Source organism: Zootermopsis nevadensis, unplaced genomic scaffold (genome assembly GCF_977971745.1).
Source record: "Zootermopsis nevadensis isolate Lab colony 2312 unplaced genomic scaffold, Znev_1.0 Znev_ptg000029l, whole genome shotgun sequence".
Lineage (NCBI taxonomy): Eukaryota > Metazoa > Arthropoda > Insecta > Blattodea > Termopsidae > Zootermopsis > Zootermopsis nevadensis.
Genome location: NW_028259161.1, coordinates 12744796 through 12763050, shown reverse-complemented (window position 1 = coordinate 12763050; position 18255 = coordinate 12744796). Strand labels below are relative to the sequence as shown.

Genomic DNA, 18255 nt, shown 5'->3' with positions numbered 1-18255 from the left:
GTCTAAGATAGAGTTTCTCAACCTATGGCACGCGTACCACTGGTGGTATGCGAACTAAGAGAGAAAATCAAAAGATAATATTAACATAAATAAGTTTTACCTGAACGCATTTGGTTAGTGGTACATTTAATGTGTTAAATTAGAATTAGTGGTACGACAGCGAAAAAGGTTGAGAACCCCCGGTCTAAGACACAGTCACGGACAAGAAGGGTTGGATAATCGAAAATTATGGATAACACGGGAGACTAATGAAAACAGTGGATAAATATGAACCATTTTAAACTCAATTTACGATATTATTACACTACGAACAACAAACACAGTCTTGAATATAATGTAAATTTGTATAAAATCTAAAACTTTCTAAGGTATTAGTAATGGGTGTTTGCTTTTGACTTTCCGTCAAGATCACGCCAGCCTGAAAAGTAACACGTCTGAAGTGATAGCCTCCCTTTGACGTAAGCAAGTTCTGTATCGACAGAATTCAATCCCTCACAGTACGTAGGATAAAACGAGATCTCGGATAATCTGGACTCTACTTGAAGATGGCAGTCTTCTGGGTTGTTGCGCTGTGTACTCCAGCAGAAGAATTTCTACTGTACCTTCAAACATCGTAGACACATCTTGCGACGCGATGACAATTCGCTTAGGTCGCCTGCTACCAAACACTCGAACAGTTCATGGACACCGCAGTAGGGTTATCTTGTCTCTTAAGAAGTTAAAACTGGGAATAGTAATTTTTTAAAAAAATTATCACCAACAACACTTATCTGTTACGTAGACAGATAATTCAAGGCCTTTATCGCAGTGTTTGTCAACAGTAAAGAGCCCATGCCAGGAAAACACTAATAAATATATATTATAATATATTTTATAATACTAATAATAATATTCAGGCGCTACTCAGACCATAGTCCATCGATCCTGTATTCAGCCATTTTTATTGAATTAAGTTCTTGACAATCAGTCATTTTTCAAAAGACTCCCGTATAAACATCAACCTTTCGAAGAGTCTAAACTCATGACTTTGCCAAATAGAATTATGATCTTCATCTGTTTGTTCTCGTAATAAAAAAGACAAAAACCAATGATTTTAATATAAAAAATTTTACTGGCGTTTTCTCTTTCCAGTAACAACGGAAATGCTATGCGACTAATGCACGCTGCGCCATGCATGTGGGTGGCCCGCTCGTTTAATTAAGATTCAGTGAGTACAGACGGACAGACACCTGACACGCGACCAAATGGTTGTTCAGCCAGTGGTCAGACACACAACTAATAAGACACGAAGGGTTGTGTGAATTACAGCGACATTACAAATCAAAAAAGCTGACAAGGTAGACAAAGGATACTCGCAGCTTCAGTATCAGGCAACAGAGTGGTCTCACACAAGTAGATATTTTATGTGTACAGAAAGTACGTACCTGAACTACCTATTTAACTGCTTCATACCAGTGACTCTGTTCGAAAATAATGTTCAATAATAAACAGTCAATGTCATGACAAGAGCAAACTGCATTAATAACCGACGTATACAACGTCTGGTTTTGTGACTTCTAGAACAAACGGAATGCATGAGGGAAAAATTTGAAAACTGCATCACAGCATATTAACATTTTTCTGAACGGAATCGAAACTGTTAACCAAAGAGCCAACATCCCGATGCACAAACAGGTAAGTGTACTTAGGAAGTGTAATAACATGGCCGATTACCCAGACGCATCTCATTAGCTAACTCAAGGTCTGCAGTCAAAGTACAGTTATCTTTAATAACCGAATGACAGTACTCAAAATCTTTGTTCGTGTTTGTTCACGGGAATTGTCTGTCGTAATTTAACCGCATCAGACCCAGAAGCTATCACACAATACACATAAATTGTTACCAAAAATTAACTTTTACTAGAAATTCCTCTACAAATCTTAACAACAGTCTGCAAACGGAAAGCCACTTGTGACAAATTCCACAGTACACGATGTAAGCAGGACTACGTTTACTTGAATTCACGTCACTAACTTTAATTAGTGGAGTGCATCTTTGTAAATCAATCCTCCTGAAGTTCCCAACAAGAGCGGACAGGTGTCCTCCAACATGGAGTACACATACCAATACTAGCTTTGTTGAACATATCCATTATCTGAGGTAAGCCTATAATGGCAAATACACAATGTTTCGGGTGACTCTGCTCTCAGCTTAAGTTGACTGGTTGTCATTGTACACTATTCAAGAAGACCAGGGTATACAACCATCGCTATAAATGTTAAAAATAATTGACATAAATAATTGTCAGCATAACAACCAAATACAACAATAATAGACAAAATTATACTATTATTATATTACTATAAGTAATACATATCTGTCACGATGACAATCACCAACTCCCGAAACATCGTATCATACTGAATCCTCAAGAGCTAAATCGTATAAGTCAAATTAGTTTAATGTTGTATAAAATTAGATTACTCGTTAATGCCAAATGAAACATGTAGAACAATTTGGTGTGCTTGCTAGAAAATGTTATTAGCACTAGTAAAAAAGTATTTTTATTCATTGCAGTAAATAATTTAAAACATATACTTCACCTAAAACCTCATTCAAGTCAACAAAACTAAGCGAGTCTTTAAGCTCACTCCACAAACTATACGCGAAGCAAACATTCAGACACAACTTTCCTTGAAAACAAAATTAGGCGAAAAGCAATAAAAGATTATTATGTCGCTGTGTGGATGTAAAAGTCCACACAATATTAACTCTGGCACTGGACTGAAATGAATAGCTCCGGCCGCTTTAATCTATCGAAAGATACTATAGGAACACCGGCGCGCAAGAACTTTTTGTGTACCCAACTCCAGGAACAGAGTTTACATACCTTTACAATAATCACGTAAACAGTTCTGCTCTCATCCCAACAACAAAGCCGTGCCATTAGACCTACCTACAGACCAGCGGATGCTAGACATGTTAGCGTTATCACATCATCACTCTATTGGGAGGATGTTGTCCGTTCCTCCCGTGCAACTCCCAATACAGGGTGGAGCCCTCTAGACATGGTCCAGCGGCAAAGATTACAATGTAACTCAGGGGTGATGAACTTTGCTTGCGATCGAAGTTATAAAATGTTAATCAACAGACCTCGCAATAGGTATTCTATGTTCGGTTCATTTATCATTATGATCTGAGTTCACACATAATGACTTTTCATCGTAGTGCGTTTCGCCTCGGAAATAATTAAGAATACTGATCTTATTATGAATTAGCATAGTATGACCCGTCAAAATTAACGAGAATGACTCTTAATTGTGTTGAAATAACACAATTTATTGCAGCAACATCTTTGCAAATCGCACTGAAAGTAAAAAATCAAATGTCTCGAAAATCGGTCATACCTGAAAACATCTTCACATCGAATGATCTGCGACAGGTATCTGATACCGTATTTTACCGCTGTAAATGGATACAATAATGTCAAAAGGGGATCACTGCATAACCCTTGTTTAAATCCTAAAGGGCCCACTCAAGAGTTCACGATAGCATGACTATATTAATTTCTAATAAAGCTATTTTATGTAGGAAGAAGATGGTCGTCTTCTGGGTTATTGCGTCGTGTAGTCTGGTAGTTTACCGACGTTTCAGAGATCTTTCTACCAGACTACACGACGCAAAAGCCCAGAATACAGCGATCTTCAGACTCACCGCCGCGAAAACCTAAAATCCTACCATTTTATGTAATATTATATTCCACACATTATGATCAATCATAACGAATAGTTGTGCTTAACAGTACTTGAAGTACGAAATTTATCTTGCCAGGTCCTCCAGCCGAGGCCATTTCTAAATAATCCCATCTGGCCCCCCGGGTAAAAATAATTGGCCATGCCTGGCTTATAATTTATGTTCTTCTTCTCACAGAACACACCACCATACCGGAAGAAATAGTTAAATGCTCACAAAACCAAACGGCTGCCTAATGTAGGGACCGTCACATGGTTGGAGAGAAACACAAAGTGTAACTCTAAAACGCTAGGTGATATTTAAGGTTCTCACGGCGATGAGTATTAAGATCACTGTCCTCCGTATAGTCTGACAGAAATTTGTCGACGTTTCAGAGGTGCTTGCTGTCCCTGCCTGGAAACATCTACAAGACTACACAGCAAAACAACCCAGAAGACAGCATTCTTCCTATATCTTGTTCAACGATGGTTATAATTACAAATGCCTTAACATGAAATAAATACTAACAAGGATAACTTTGGGATATTAAGAATGTAGAACGAGAAACTTCGTGACTTGTTTGCAAAATTATTCCATTTTTATACTACTGAAAACGGAGAACCGCGTCCATGTTAGTCTTCTGCGTTTTAACGCCCTGAGGACTTGAAAATTTACCCAAATTTCAAAGGCACATACTGCCCCCCATCTGCAGGGTTAATGGATGAATATGAAACTCGGACGGGGGAGACAATTGCATTCGAAATTTTTATAGGAACACCTCTTCTAAAGCGGCCAGCTGGTAAACCTACGTGGAGATGTGAGAAAATCAATCATTAAAGGGGATGTTAAGGGAACTAGGTTGTGAGGACAGGAGATGGATAGAACTGGCTCAAGGCCGTGGCCAATCTCGTTATTTAGCATTGGTGGCTCGTTCTTAAAGTATACGGTGTGTAAAGTCAACCCCTATCTCCTGGCAGCGACGTCACATTGCGCCGTTCACTCATTCTCTCACTGCTGGTATTTTCAGCCACCCTTGTATGTGCCTCCCTATAACAACCCCACGTCAAGTGGAGGCTAATTGACGTGTGTTCTGGGGCTTATTGTAGTGAGGGTTCTTACTCAGTAACAAGCTTTAGATGAAGGAAGGGGAGCAACAAGTAGGGGAGAGACGCAACAGTTGGCAGGCGCCGGTCCACTCGTCCGGTTTTGCAGAACGGCGAAACCGACGTATTTCCAAGGAACACCGACACGTAAATTAAGCTGTTACATTCATCTGCCAAACGCGGTCTATTCTTCTCTTAATGTCTTTGGTGATGGTATTACATTACTACTTTCTTTGTGCTGGACTCCTATCAACCATCTTTAAGAGTCCAAAATCACTTAAAACGTCGCGACATTTCGAAGGATGGAACTTCCTCTCTCTTCATGTAAAATAAGAGAGAGACATTCTGATAGATTTGGAAGACCGAGGTATTCCTGTCTGTGGACCAAATAGCTCGGAAGCAGTTTGGTCTATCAGATCCAGAAAAGTGGATGTCTTCTCGTTCTTTACCTGACGAAGGAAGATCTATCCTTCGACACGCAAAATTCTGTAATAATTCTAATCTCCTATCCAAAAACATGCATTTCTGTCTACAACTGCGTGTTGTCTGTTGCAACACATTGAAGATAAAACGTGTCACTTATAGCCAACATTTTGATGAAATTCAGCGCAGCACAAGACGGAGCTTGGTCTGATCTGGGCATTACCTCACACACGGTCCGATCCGAAATTAGCACAGCATGCAGTATATTATAAAGTGGTGTTGTGCGCACATGGTTTTGGTTATGTTATGCAAATAAACTTAATGAAACTGATTACATTAAAAAATATGTTTCTGCGAGGCTGGGTTAGGCAGGCAGGCACGCGATGTGCATTCTCCATCAACTGGAAGGCTACACGTCTTGCAGACAGACGCTAGCAACGTGCTAATACAGTTAGTGATCGCAAGCACGTATCGCTAATCGTAGCACTTTCAGCAAATAATTTTGCGTGGCTTTCTACAAACTGAATTCCTACTCATTCTTGACCTCAACACTAGATGGGGTTAGTGGTCAGCGTCACGCCTCGGCCGCGCTTTGCCCCCAGTAACCACTGGATAAGAAGAGCGTAGGTCGGCCTCAGTGCTGGTTGGATGCAGACGTTATCGTTACCCATACCAGGGATCGAACTCAGGAGTCTGTAGTGAGACACTGTACTTGCCGGGCTCAGACCAAAGCAGAAGGATTCTCGAAAGATAATTATCTGTAGAAATTCGTTCTAGTTTACAAATTTAGCCCACCTGAACCGACTCAATTCTTTTTTCTGATTCTAACTTCTAAGCTGTGACGTAGTATAGTCTTATACACAGTTACCAATGTTTCAGAGAAACGTATCGTCTCCATATTCAAGGTATAAGATGATATTTTTGTTCCTTCCCTGTCTTCTCCACCAAACAAGTGTTAACGACAACTGCACTTCTTCGTAGCCTACTTCACACGCCATTAGTAGTCAGCAGAAAGCTAGTAAACAGTCTAAACTCTTATTCACAACACGGAAGGTCTGTATAACAACGTGAAGTACGTGAGATTTTAAATTCCCACTGCGGCGAGTAAGAAGATGGTCATAATTTCTCTATTCACCACGAAGTCCGAAACAGACTTGAGAGTCGAACTGTCTGAAAATGACAGCGTACTTCGTTGTCATTACGAAGATCGTGAATGCTGTAAGGCAGCTGGTGAATCATGCGCGTACCTGCGCAATGCCACGTCGTGCTTAAGTCTACCCGTCTACAGCCCCAGGAAGTCACTTAACAAAGTACCTTGCGTTGCCAGTCTTGGTAGACCCATAGTCCCCACTGACACGTCAACAACCCCACTTCCTTCTTTATCGCATTTATAAAAGTTCCTGCCAAGCGTGTTATTAATCCAGTTATTTTAAAACATATGTACGAAATATTCTACGGGCTCACTGAAAATCAGTGTACCAACTCTCTTGCTGTCACGAATACTTCTACATAACTAGATGGCTTACCGAAACCGAAGGTTCATCACCGAATTAACCAAAGCCCTCCACCGGACCCTGTCCTGGGCCAACAAAACCCATTCTCCTTCAACTCCTATCTCCCATAGATCCCGCCTGAGAGTATCCTCCCATCTACGTCTAGGTCTCCCCAGCGGTCACTCCCTTTCAGGCTTCGCGATCAATACCCGGTGCACACCTCTTGCCCCATCCATGCGCGCTACATGCCCCGTCCATCTCATTCTTCTCGACTTAATCACCCTGACAATATTGGGGGAGGAGTACATGTAACACAAAATGCTGCAAAGTTTACGATGTTAAATAAATGTTTATGGCAGAAAAAACAGCTCGCATGCTCAATTAGAAAACCATTAGGCTTTCAAGTTACTGAGCTTACCCTGTGTCTTAAGGCAAATCCCGCTAGATTTTAACTATGTTAGTAATACTTCATGGTATTTTGATACGTAGATGGAAGGCCCATACTGAAGATGGCTGACTTCTGGGCTGTAGCGCCGTATAGTCTAGTAAAACTTAAAAATTTCTCAGAGGTCCTTGATTCGTCCGTCATCGGTTTGATGACGCACCTTTGACACTTGGGTAAACTTCTAACAGACTACACGACGCGACAATCCAGAAGACAGCCATCTTCAAAAATGAACTCATTACTTTGAATAAGGAGTGCAAGAGGCAAGATAAGTTATGTTTACATAATAGACTGTATACATTTTATTCAGCTGCATTAAAAAGGGCCTACTTATACCAGTCGTGAGTAATTGTTTACAATACACAATCAAATTATGTGTTGAAATACAAGATACAGCACACAAAAACAAGAATTATTTTTAAAAAAACTAATGTAAATCACACCTGTGAACGCGAAAACGACACTAGTCTACAATAAAGTAATTTTCCTACTACATCTGTACGAAGGATGAAGAAAAATCCGTATACAGTCCACACAAAAGTACGCGTAAATTCGACTGAAAATTCAATCAGAAGCGTACAGATACGCCGCGGCAAAGCGGCAACTTCTTTAGCTGAAGTGTGATGCAGATAAGTATATACTGCAGGCACAAAGTTTTTAAGGCCATGCCGCGCAACACATTCCAGTGTGTTTCAAATTAATACCACTACAGTTTCTCAACGCACAATATGCCTTCACTTCTTACATACAAGCCTGTTTATGTGACAATCATTCTTAGCGTCCAATAGGCCCTTTCGTTAGCATCTTCGAAAGACAAGGATCAGAAACAACAGAAAGGGACGAGACAACACACTTTTCAGAAAGCCAGAGTCATCCCAAATCAAAAGAAAAATTAAAATGATCTATTACATACCGCGGAGATTAGTCAAGTTTGTATAACCTTAAAATGTTAACAAGCGAAAGGATAATATTATCCTAATGAAGGTTGGAACAGGACTATCGTGAAAAATAACATTTCTCCGGTGTACGCAATGTATCAGCAGTGAGCATGCGTAAGAATGGAGCGAACACCGCCGTGAATAATATTTCTGATCGATAAACTGCTTTGCCGTCGCGTTTCATAAGCCAAACCGTAACGACCCAATCCAAAAACACTAACATGGAGTGCAGACGCGGACTTTAGGAACACATGAGACTAGATTCACGAAATAATTCAGAATTGAAAATTAAACGTGCTTTAAGACTTCGAGACCGCTCTAATGTAAAACAAACATTACTATATTCTACCATGTACAAGACAGGATACACCTGTCGTTATTAAAAGGTATACTTGTGTATTCCATTCTAACTTTTGCGTGACGACATGGGGGAACTGAATAATTGTGTAAGGACGGTTAATATCACAATCTTACCTTTGACAATGTTGAGCCTTAACTGTTCTTTCTCCCAAGAGGCGAAGGACGCCTTCAGCGCCTCCGTCATTTTTTTGTTGGTGCCGGGAGTAAGAGGTGGCACTTGTGTTGGAATATCTGAAACAAATGAAACACGGAATTCGTCAAAACAACATTTTGCAACACTCTGTTATTCCTTCCTGTAAATAAAGGCTGGTAATGAAACGAGTAAGTTGAAAGTCAGCGTCGAATTTTTTTATGAGCTTGGGATTCTCAAATAAATACATTATGTATAGCCTATAGGGTGGAATCATTACATAATTATAGATATGGAACTGTGGAAATATGAAATGACGCAGCCATGGCTCAAGGATACTGATTTGAAAGTACATCGCAACTTTTGATTACGGTCCAAGGAAATATCAGAGCAACTGTGTGAAAGTGACCGTCTTGACGACGAAGTCCACCCGGGTTGCATGTTGCACAACCCCGTTGTAGCTCAAGAATATACGAGCAGGTGTGGGTGGCTGACCCATGTCAAGGCACAGCACCTGTTATTAACGTTATTACACTGCCAACCGATGCCTTCTTTTGTGCTTCATCCATGTTTTCTGTCCTTGACTCACTACTCAGACATGGAAACAATTTTTAAGTGCACCGATCCGTCACACAGCGCCTCCTACAGATCTGAACACTTCACCCAGTACAGCCGCAAGCAAAATTGAAGGACACATCAATACACACGAACATTTCAATCATTGTAATCGCACGGAAATAGAGAATCAATTTTGGCTTCATAAAATTAAGTCTTTCATCGGATTGCTATCATTCCATCCATACCTAGGTCTTCAAAGTGGTCTAGCCCTTTCAGGCATCACAAACAACTTTTAACGAAGATTTCTGTCTTCTGGGTTGTTGTGCTGTGTAGTCTGGTCGATGTTAACCAACGTTTCAGAGGTCGTACTGCCTCCGTCATCAGGGCGATGAGTATGAAGATTTCTGTCTTCTGGGTTGTTGCGCTGTGTAGTATGGTCGATGTTTACCAACGTTTCGGAGATCATACTGCCTCCGTCATCAGGGCGATTCTGGGTTGTTGTGCTGTGTAGTATGGTAGATGTTTACCAACGTTTCGGAGGTCATACTGCCTCCGTCATCAGGGCGATTCCTCACTTTGTCTCTCTTAGGTTCCATTATTCAATTCAAGACCCCCGTCCCAAACATCCTCAATGTATGTTCGTCCTTGCTAACCATGTGTTGCTCTCACCAGAGAAATTTAATTTAAACCTCTTTAAGTATATGAGGTCAGATTCTAAAGACAATAAAGACATCGATGTAGGTCTTCTGTGCGGTAATACCATATGTACTTGCAAGCAGATACCAACATTTCACAAGGATGAAGATGGATGCAATATGTTCCTACGAAACGTTGGTATCTACCTGCAAATCCATATAGTATTACAAATCAAAATACCAAAATCGACTCGTATTTTCGCCGATGAAACGTATGTGCAACAAATATAACATTTCGTCTTACACGTATAAGACAATGTAGACACTACATGATACACTTCGGTTAGAATTTAGCCCAGCTCTGGTGTGGAGATTCGTGATATTCAACCCATTCATGAGAATTCTGGGACAGTCCCTACTTCAATAGAAGCCATAATTATTTCCTCGTGCTAATCATCCGAAGTGAGATTTTAGGTTCTCACGGCGGCGAATATGAAGATGGCTGTCTTCTGGGTTGTTGCACCGTGTACTTTTATAGATGCTGGCCGATGACAGAGGATCATACTGCCTCCATAATCAGAACAAAACCGTAATGATGGAGGCAGTAAGCTCCTCTGAAATGTCAGTAAGGTTCCACCGGAATACATATGGAACAACAACCCAAAATACAGCCGTGGTCATATATATACATATACACACCGAAAACCGCGGTTTGCTTTACTTATTGGATTATGTAATTAAGCTTTCATCAACTGCTTAAGTTCTAGTGCGTCGAGAGATGGGATAAAAAGGAAAAACAGACAGAATTGGACGTCGTATATATTAATAAATCGTCTAAGTATTTGTTCGGTAAGACTGTGGGGAGAAAATATTCAAACCTCTGCTTTATTCTAGCAACTTTCGTTAAATACTTGAACCGTCGCAAAGTCACGAAAGAAAAGAAAATTGGACGTCAGAAAAATGGTGTACTAGCTCAGGCGCCAAAAATCCCTGGAGCTAGGTGGCATACAATTTTATGGACACACACTGGCTCCACGTTTTTGGAGATGGCTCCTGAATTTAAAACAAAATTTATGCAGGCCTGTCTGGCTGTTTCTCGTAGATTAAAATAATTACTGAAATAACAACAGGTGATGTGCAATTTCTGGCTCATGATGAGACTACTCAAGAGTTCACTGTACATAGCCATTCTTTCGTAAGTAGATGACGAATCGGATAATTACTTGAGTGCCAGGTGCTTCTTGTACAGAACTTTATATAAACTGGTCTGTTTCTCTTTGTCTTTTTAACTTGAATTGTAAAGTAGGGACACACAAATGCCAATTAAGTAAGTGGTTTATTTACCGATTTCACAGGGAAAAATTTTCACATTAGGGAATTTAAGACATTCACTCCTGGAGCGACTTTATCAAACAGAAAGATAAAAATCTATAAAAAGTTTTAATTGTAAACTCGCTTAGCACTGTGAAGGAAAGGGGATAAAAGCCCTATTTACTATGGCTGTATCAAATGTTTAAGCTACTTAATCCAAAGGATTGTACATAAACAACTAATTACTTTATAACTATTCCTCAGCCGGATGCCTTTCCCAGACCTCAGAAGAGCAATAGGTACCATTTTCATAAATTTAAAAAAAACGTTCTAGCTAAATTATCGCATCACGATAAAATGTGTTCCAAGGCTACTTACGCACGATGCATGCGATTTATTAGAAAAACATGAGCACTGCCGGATCCTTGCCAACTTTTAAAAAGTGGTTTAGGGATAAACCCGAAATTCCTGGAGGAGGCTAATTAATGAGGTGACGATTCTAAACAAAATATATAGTCAGAAAATAACTCGATTATGTAACAATGAATCTTCGTATAAAATGGTGCTTAATTTATGCATATAGGCCTTATTATAGACTGAATTCATTTTATCCTTAGATCCTTTTTCGTCTGAATCAAATCTCGACATCCCTCAACACACAGCGGAGTGTTGTGAGAACTGCTTCTGTTTTGAAGTCAAATTCATCTTTATTAGGTGCATTCTGATGATCAAGTCATTATGGCTGACGTGGAGGAAATGCCACAACAGCAGTTTCAAATTTATGTTATTGTTTGCAGTGTTACCACCACATACGAGGTTCGTTATGACTGAAAAAATTTTAAACAGAGACCCTTCATTTTCGCTACAGGAATTAAATGTACAAAAATCAACATTTCGTCAGTCTTTGTCCATATTTATTCTAGTCGTTCAATCTCTTAATATATCACCAATAAAAATTAATGGTTTATTACGGGATGACCAGGCTATTCCACAGTGTATAAATATGCCGTGTGGTATGGCTATGCTAGAGATGATTCTTTCTCTGTACTTCATATGTATTATCATGCTTTACATGACATTGGGATATCACCGTGAAAAATGATATATTATAAACAAGAAAGCCGCTGTTTCAAAATCGGTTGTGTAACTTCCACATAATTTCATCATATATAGGCCCATTGTCTCACAGAGGGTAATACTGCATTCACTGCAGTCATATGTAGGCTATGAAGATGAAGTTTTCAATGGTGTTGCGCCGTATAATCTAATAAAAGTTTACCGACGTTTCAAAGATTCTTTTTGCCTCTATCATCAGAGCGGTGGGTCCGGCAAACTTCTACCAGACAACAAGACGCGTACGACCATGTTCGAAGGGAATTCATGGAAGGAGAAGTTTCGATTTACAAGGTGGCAATATTAGGGAAACAACCTTCTCTCCAAAAGGCCACAGCATTTTGCCTTACAAAGTTAAAAAGTGAGACCATGGTTCATCTCACCAACAGTCACAGGCCAGACCCATCGAATTCAGGAGGAATTACAGGAGTAATCATGACAATAACACGCTCAAAGCAATTCAAGAAGAGGCAAACGACATCTCTGATGCCAAGATGGCGCGTAATTACTTTCGCTAAGGTAAGGCTTTGTGAATGGATTCCGTTCCCATTGAAGAAATAAGAAAGAAACATGCCCTGAATGGGCGCATTATTACAGGCTAGCAAACAGATCGTTGTAAGTTATTTAAAGAACATTAACGAGACAGATACGTCAGATATTACAGTTCTGAAAAAGACATTAATATGTTCCTATGAAACGTTGGTATCTAACTACAGGATCCTGTTATCTAAAAGGCTAACATCGATATCTTTGTCGCCGTGAGAACCTTAAATACAGATCACAATTCAAAGAAAGGCACTTAATTAAACTTATTTCGTCTTACTATTCAAGACGACCGGGACAGATCCTTTTGAATGGCTTAAGTAACAAACTATTTCAATGGTGCTGAGTCCGTCTTCAGAAGCTAACAGTCGCTCAGCTAGTCATAAGCTCCTGCCTCTCATGGAACCCGAAAGTCGATTCACAAGAGCCCACCACCAGGTATTATCCCGTGCCAGAACAATTCAGTCTACAACCGTCAATTCTATTTCCCCAAGATCTACTTTAATATTATCCTCCCATTCAGTAATGCATTCCAAGTGGTTTTATCACGTCAGGATTTCCAACAAAAATTCTGTACGCGAATTCAGTTTTACTGCCGTAATTCCGAAATATTTGAGAATTGCTACCTTTTTGAAGGAGTTTTGCTCTAAGTTAACTTTATTTACGAATTTGTCCTCTACCTCTCAAACTTATTTGTACAGCAATTCATTCCCCATCACCTAACAGAGCTTCTGTGTTTTCCTTAATGGAATTTATGTTTTCGCCTCAAAAATTAACATCAGCACAGGCCGAAAGCTGATGATCTTATACCTTCCTAACGGCACGTTAAAAAGCAGTGGCGATAAAGCATCTCACTGGAGATAACTTTGGATAAAAAATGGAATAACCAAAGCAACAGAAAATGAAAAAACAGTTGAAGAATGTGGATTGGACTCACTTCGACTCAGGATTGGGTCAATTAGCGGGCTCTCGTGTACACGATAATAAACCTTCAAGATTCCATGCAGGCAAGGAATGTCTTCAATATCCGGGCGAATATCTCAGGAGACGCTCTGCTCCATAGAGTTAAATAAATGACAGCTATTAAACATACTTTTAAAACTAATTATCGATTGAGACCATATCAGGCCTACATAATGTGCAAGTGAACAACCTGGAAATGGAAGTTTAAGTTATGTGACGAGGGGAACTGCCAACGACGCAAGGCTATAGCAACATCTGGAGAGCGAAGTTTTTCTTCGTTTGGAGCCAATTCAAGAGCCACGACCATAATATATATACACACATGTGTAAATACATCTAGGAGTATGACTTGACGAAATGTCAACTGCAGCTAGCACTCATGACAGAATTAGCACAGAGTAGCTCAAATTAGGGATGACAATAAACGACCAAATTCGGCATCTCGCCCAAATAATAAACCAGTCATTCCTGAAGAAGGGTGTAGCCTGGTGGAAGTTTACCGACGTTTCAGAGGTACTTGATGCCTCCCTTATAAGGGTGACATCGTAATGATGGAGGCAGAAAGCTCCTCTGAAACGTCGTCCAATATCTTCCAGACCACACGGTGCTACATCACAGGAGACACCCATTTAATGCTTACGGCGACAACGGAACACCAAGACATTCCCTGCATTAAATGTGTAATCTACACAGTGTTGCGAATTACGTGGGCTTACCAGGCAAAAATTCAATAATAATGAAATGCTGAAACCTAGGATTATTAAAATTCTACACACTAACTGCCATACCTATACCTTCGTACAGGTCCAAATGCTGGATGTTGATAAAATAAAAAAAAGAACAGACACACAAATGCGTCTCCCTCGCCAGCTTGCTTTTTTATCGATATAGAAAATGTCAGTCAGGACTGTCCGACAGAGAGACTCGACAATTTTAATCCATGCAATCAGAAGGGGCCATGAGCTTAATCCGTGATGTTGATGTAATGACAAAAAAGCAGTCCGCTGCAAAACATTCTCCAGATTTCGAGTGGATGTCACACGCCTATCATGTACCTAACAGAGAAGGCCTGATTCAGTTTCGTTTCATGGGCTCTGTTTTGCTCACCCATCGAGTAGAGATTTGTGACGTCACAGTCCTTAGCCTCAGTTTTCGACATTTCCGTTTACTTTTAACGATACACGGTAAACATAATTCGGTGTTTAATTCAGTCCCTTCAAAAAGCAGCGGTATTTTGTGATTCGATTAGTCATCTATTTCGGAGCATATTCACATTCCTCACAGCCCTCAGTTTATGAAGATTCGCATTATGAAATTCGGCTCGTATAAACTGTTATAATGAAGCACACGCCTTCAGCTTGGCTCGTCAACCGAACGCATCCGAAATCTACCGCACAAAATTGATAATTTGCTAACGAAATCGAAGGCAAAGGACGAAACGTCGCCCTGTCAGTAAAATCAGGGGACGTTCGAAACAGTTTACCTTACGGTCTGCTCTGGTGCGCATCTTGCGAAAGATCTCGCTGTTCAGTATTTTTATAGAATGTATATTAATCATATATTTCTGTAGTCTGTATATTTCGTTTCAAGCAATAAAGTTTTTGATTTCTAATTTTTATTTGGTCATTTTTCGGTCGTTCGGGAAAGTAACTCCATATTATTATAATACCAATGCGCTGACAATAGATAGCGGCTCGCTTTACGAACTCTCTCCAGAAGAGGAAATATTATTACGAACGCGGTCTACCTATATCCAATTTTATGTTCAATAAGTCAAAGGTAACAACCGAACTTATACTTATATATTCGTCAGCTAATAATTATGATACCACTTACATTGGATTAGAAATCGTATTGACGATGAAGCCACACGTTTAATAACCAGCATGAGAAACAAGAAGGCTGGCATTATAAATTCTAAGTATTGCATTGCATTGCATTGCATTGCACAGATGGAAAATGGATACATCTCCCCCCCTCACAAACCTACATCATATTTCTACCCTACAAGATGTTAATGTTTGATAATATATCATTATACTTTATACAATATATTTTGAGGTGTAGCAAACTCCAGGTGAACATCCCCTCACCCTTTCTTTGTAGGCAACCCCCCGTCCCCAACCTGTAACTCGGCACGTGCTATCCATCTGCCCTATTCTATAACCCCCCCCCCCCCCAAGTTGTATTCTGTAACACATCGTGTTACTTTCTAGACTCTAGAAAAGCCACAAGTAACTTAATAGAAGTTTTAAAACACCTTAAAAAAGCAACAACTGACAGACAGTCAGAACAGACCGTTAGTGTTACCATGCTATGTTAAAACATCGACTTCCAGTGGCAGAACAGGAACATTTGAACTTCAATTTAACTTTAAAATACGAATTTATTATCCCTATAACGATGGGACAGTAAGAATGCTGTATTTGATAATCTTGGTCACTGGACAAAATGGGATCCATAATGATGCCTGGCATAAGCGGCCTACAGTCTGAAGATTTCTGTCTTCTGGGTTGTTGCGCTGTGTAGTCTGGTCGATGTTTACCAACGTTTCAGAGGTCATACTGCCTCCGTCATCAGGTCGCAACAGAAATCTTCATACTCACCGCTGTGAAAAACTCAAATCTTATATAGACAGTCTGCCTGCATGTCCAGAAATAAAGTCAACGCACAGTTACAAAAACAGTCAACAACAACTACAAGCTGAATTAAACAAGCCATTCGATTAATGCAAACATTGCACAATTCATTAATCGAATAATAGTAATTCACATATACTGAAACAACATTTTAAAAGCATACAGAATACTGTTTTGGCTCCAAACTCTCAAGGGAAAGGAAAACTTTGGACATTGCTAAGATGTGAGCATAAGCCTAAAACCAAAATAAGACTTGAGACAAAAGGCTGTAGAGATGTGAACTGAACGAGATTAAGACGGGATCGAACATTCTGTTTCCGTAACAGAAAGAATGCATAACAACTATCCACTGCTCAGTTGTGCATGAAACAGGTGTGACAGGAGCCCGGCAGTAATACCAAGAGCTCCAACCTCAAAGAAAAAAAAACTAAAATACCACATTTCATTATCTTACATAAACTATGTTTATAATTAACCTGGATTCAGGCAAATTATATTTAGTCAATGATTTATTTAAATGTTATTTTACCTTGTATTCATTTCAGTGATCGCCTGTTACGGGATTTCATTGCACTGTTGGCAAGAACTGGATCGAATTGAAATGAACTGGATTATTACTACAGTCAGGTTTAAGGAATTAAGCTCAAGACGACATTACAGGGCCCACAAATTTGTGCTAGGTACATGGGTTTATCAACAAAACCAAAAAAAGAAACTAAGTTATATTTTCCAAAAACTGCTCGGCTTTTTGGTCCCTGTCTTAAATCAGATAAACCCAGTTCACCCTCTCGCATATAATGTCTTCCAAGATTCATGTTAAGATTACATTTCCATCTAAGCTTAGGCCTTCCAAGTGATCTCAATACACAGTGGTTACATGAATCGGGGCAAATCCTTGGCAGAACCTACGTTATGGGAGAACAGTAAATTCCAGTTTCCTTCTTCAAGTACAGTGATTTACATACCATGAGATATACAAATGAGTCTGAAGGCAAAGCGATCCCTATTTATAGTCATGATGATTATAAGTAAATAAAACGCAGAGGACAGTATACTGTGAAATAAACTCAGAAAAACACAAAAAAAGAGTAATATTTCAGGTTACATCACCATATGGTGTCTCCGAATATGGCAGTGGTTTATTGTAATAGTACCTGCTTCAAAGGTAGGTACTAAGAGAAGTCAGGAAAATCCTGTTGGAACAGCCCGTTCAAGACAGAGATTCGAACTAGGTAAAACAAATAAGGACGACACCTATCCGGCCGGCACACAAGACATAATCCGAAGTGGCAGACGACTTACAAATATTGTTTCGTATTTGCTTTTAATTCCATTTTCTGAAGCGATTACTGCATATGCAACCCGCAGTAACTGAGCCTAAACAAACATCACTTCCTCCACATCCCCATACAAATTAAAATCACCCTATTATCGGGCACTGCCGCCATAAGACTGGAAGCAAATGAATGGCCATGTACCTGGCCGTCAGACAGAACTGAACGCGGTACTTGAATCCTCCAGTACATATAAACAAGGCAGACAATTGGTGATTCACTCCAACAATGGCGTTCTTGATTAGTGTTGAGTCAGTTGGGTAGATGTCACGGCCTACTAGGAGCTCCTGCGTGTTCTTGAAGACACGAGCAGGTGCTGACTGCAGCAGTGGATGACCAGCTGCCAGCACGGCGGCTCCGAAATGCGTTACAGCTCCCAGGGCCGAAGTCAACCTAGTAACATCGGGTAGTGGCGTGTACGAAAAAAAGGAGAATGGGGAATGCTACGAAAACCTTTGAGACAGACAAACCCCGGAAATAATTAAGGAAATTCATACCCCAATGGTCTAACGAGATCGATCAGTGAGTTACATCAAGAATCGACTTTTAAACTGT

At 39.9% G+C, this 18255-nt stretch overlaps 1 protein-coding gene across 7 annotated transcripts in view; it reads right to left on the bottom strand.

The window, feature by feature from the left end:
- Positions 1–18255, bottom strand: part of pnt (ETS transcription factor pointed) — a 331267-nt gene that overhangs the window by 95702 nt on the left and 217310 nt on the right. For all 7 annotated transcript variants that reach the window (XM_022067402.2, XM_087357922.1, XM_087357923.1 and 4 more), the window contains one exon: positions 8589–8705. In XM_022067402.2, coding sequence (XP_021923094.2) covers positions 8589–8705 — 117 coding nt within the window. The remainder of the gene's footprint in view (positions 1–8588; positions 8706–18255) is intronic.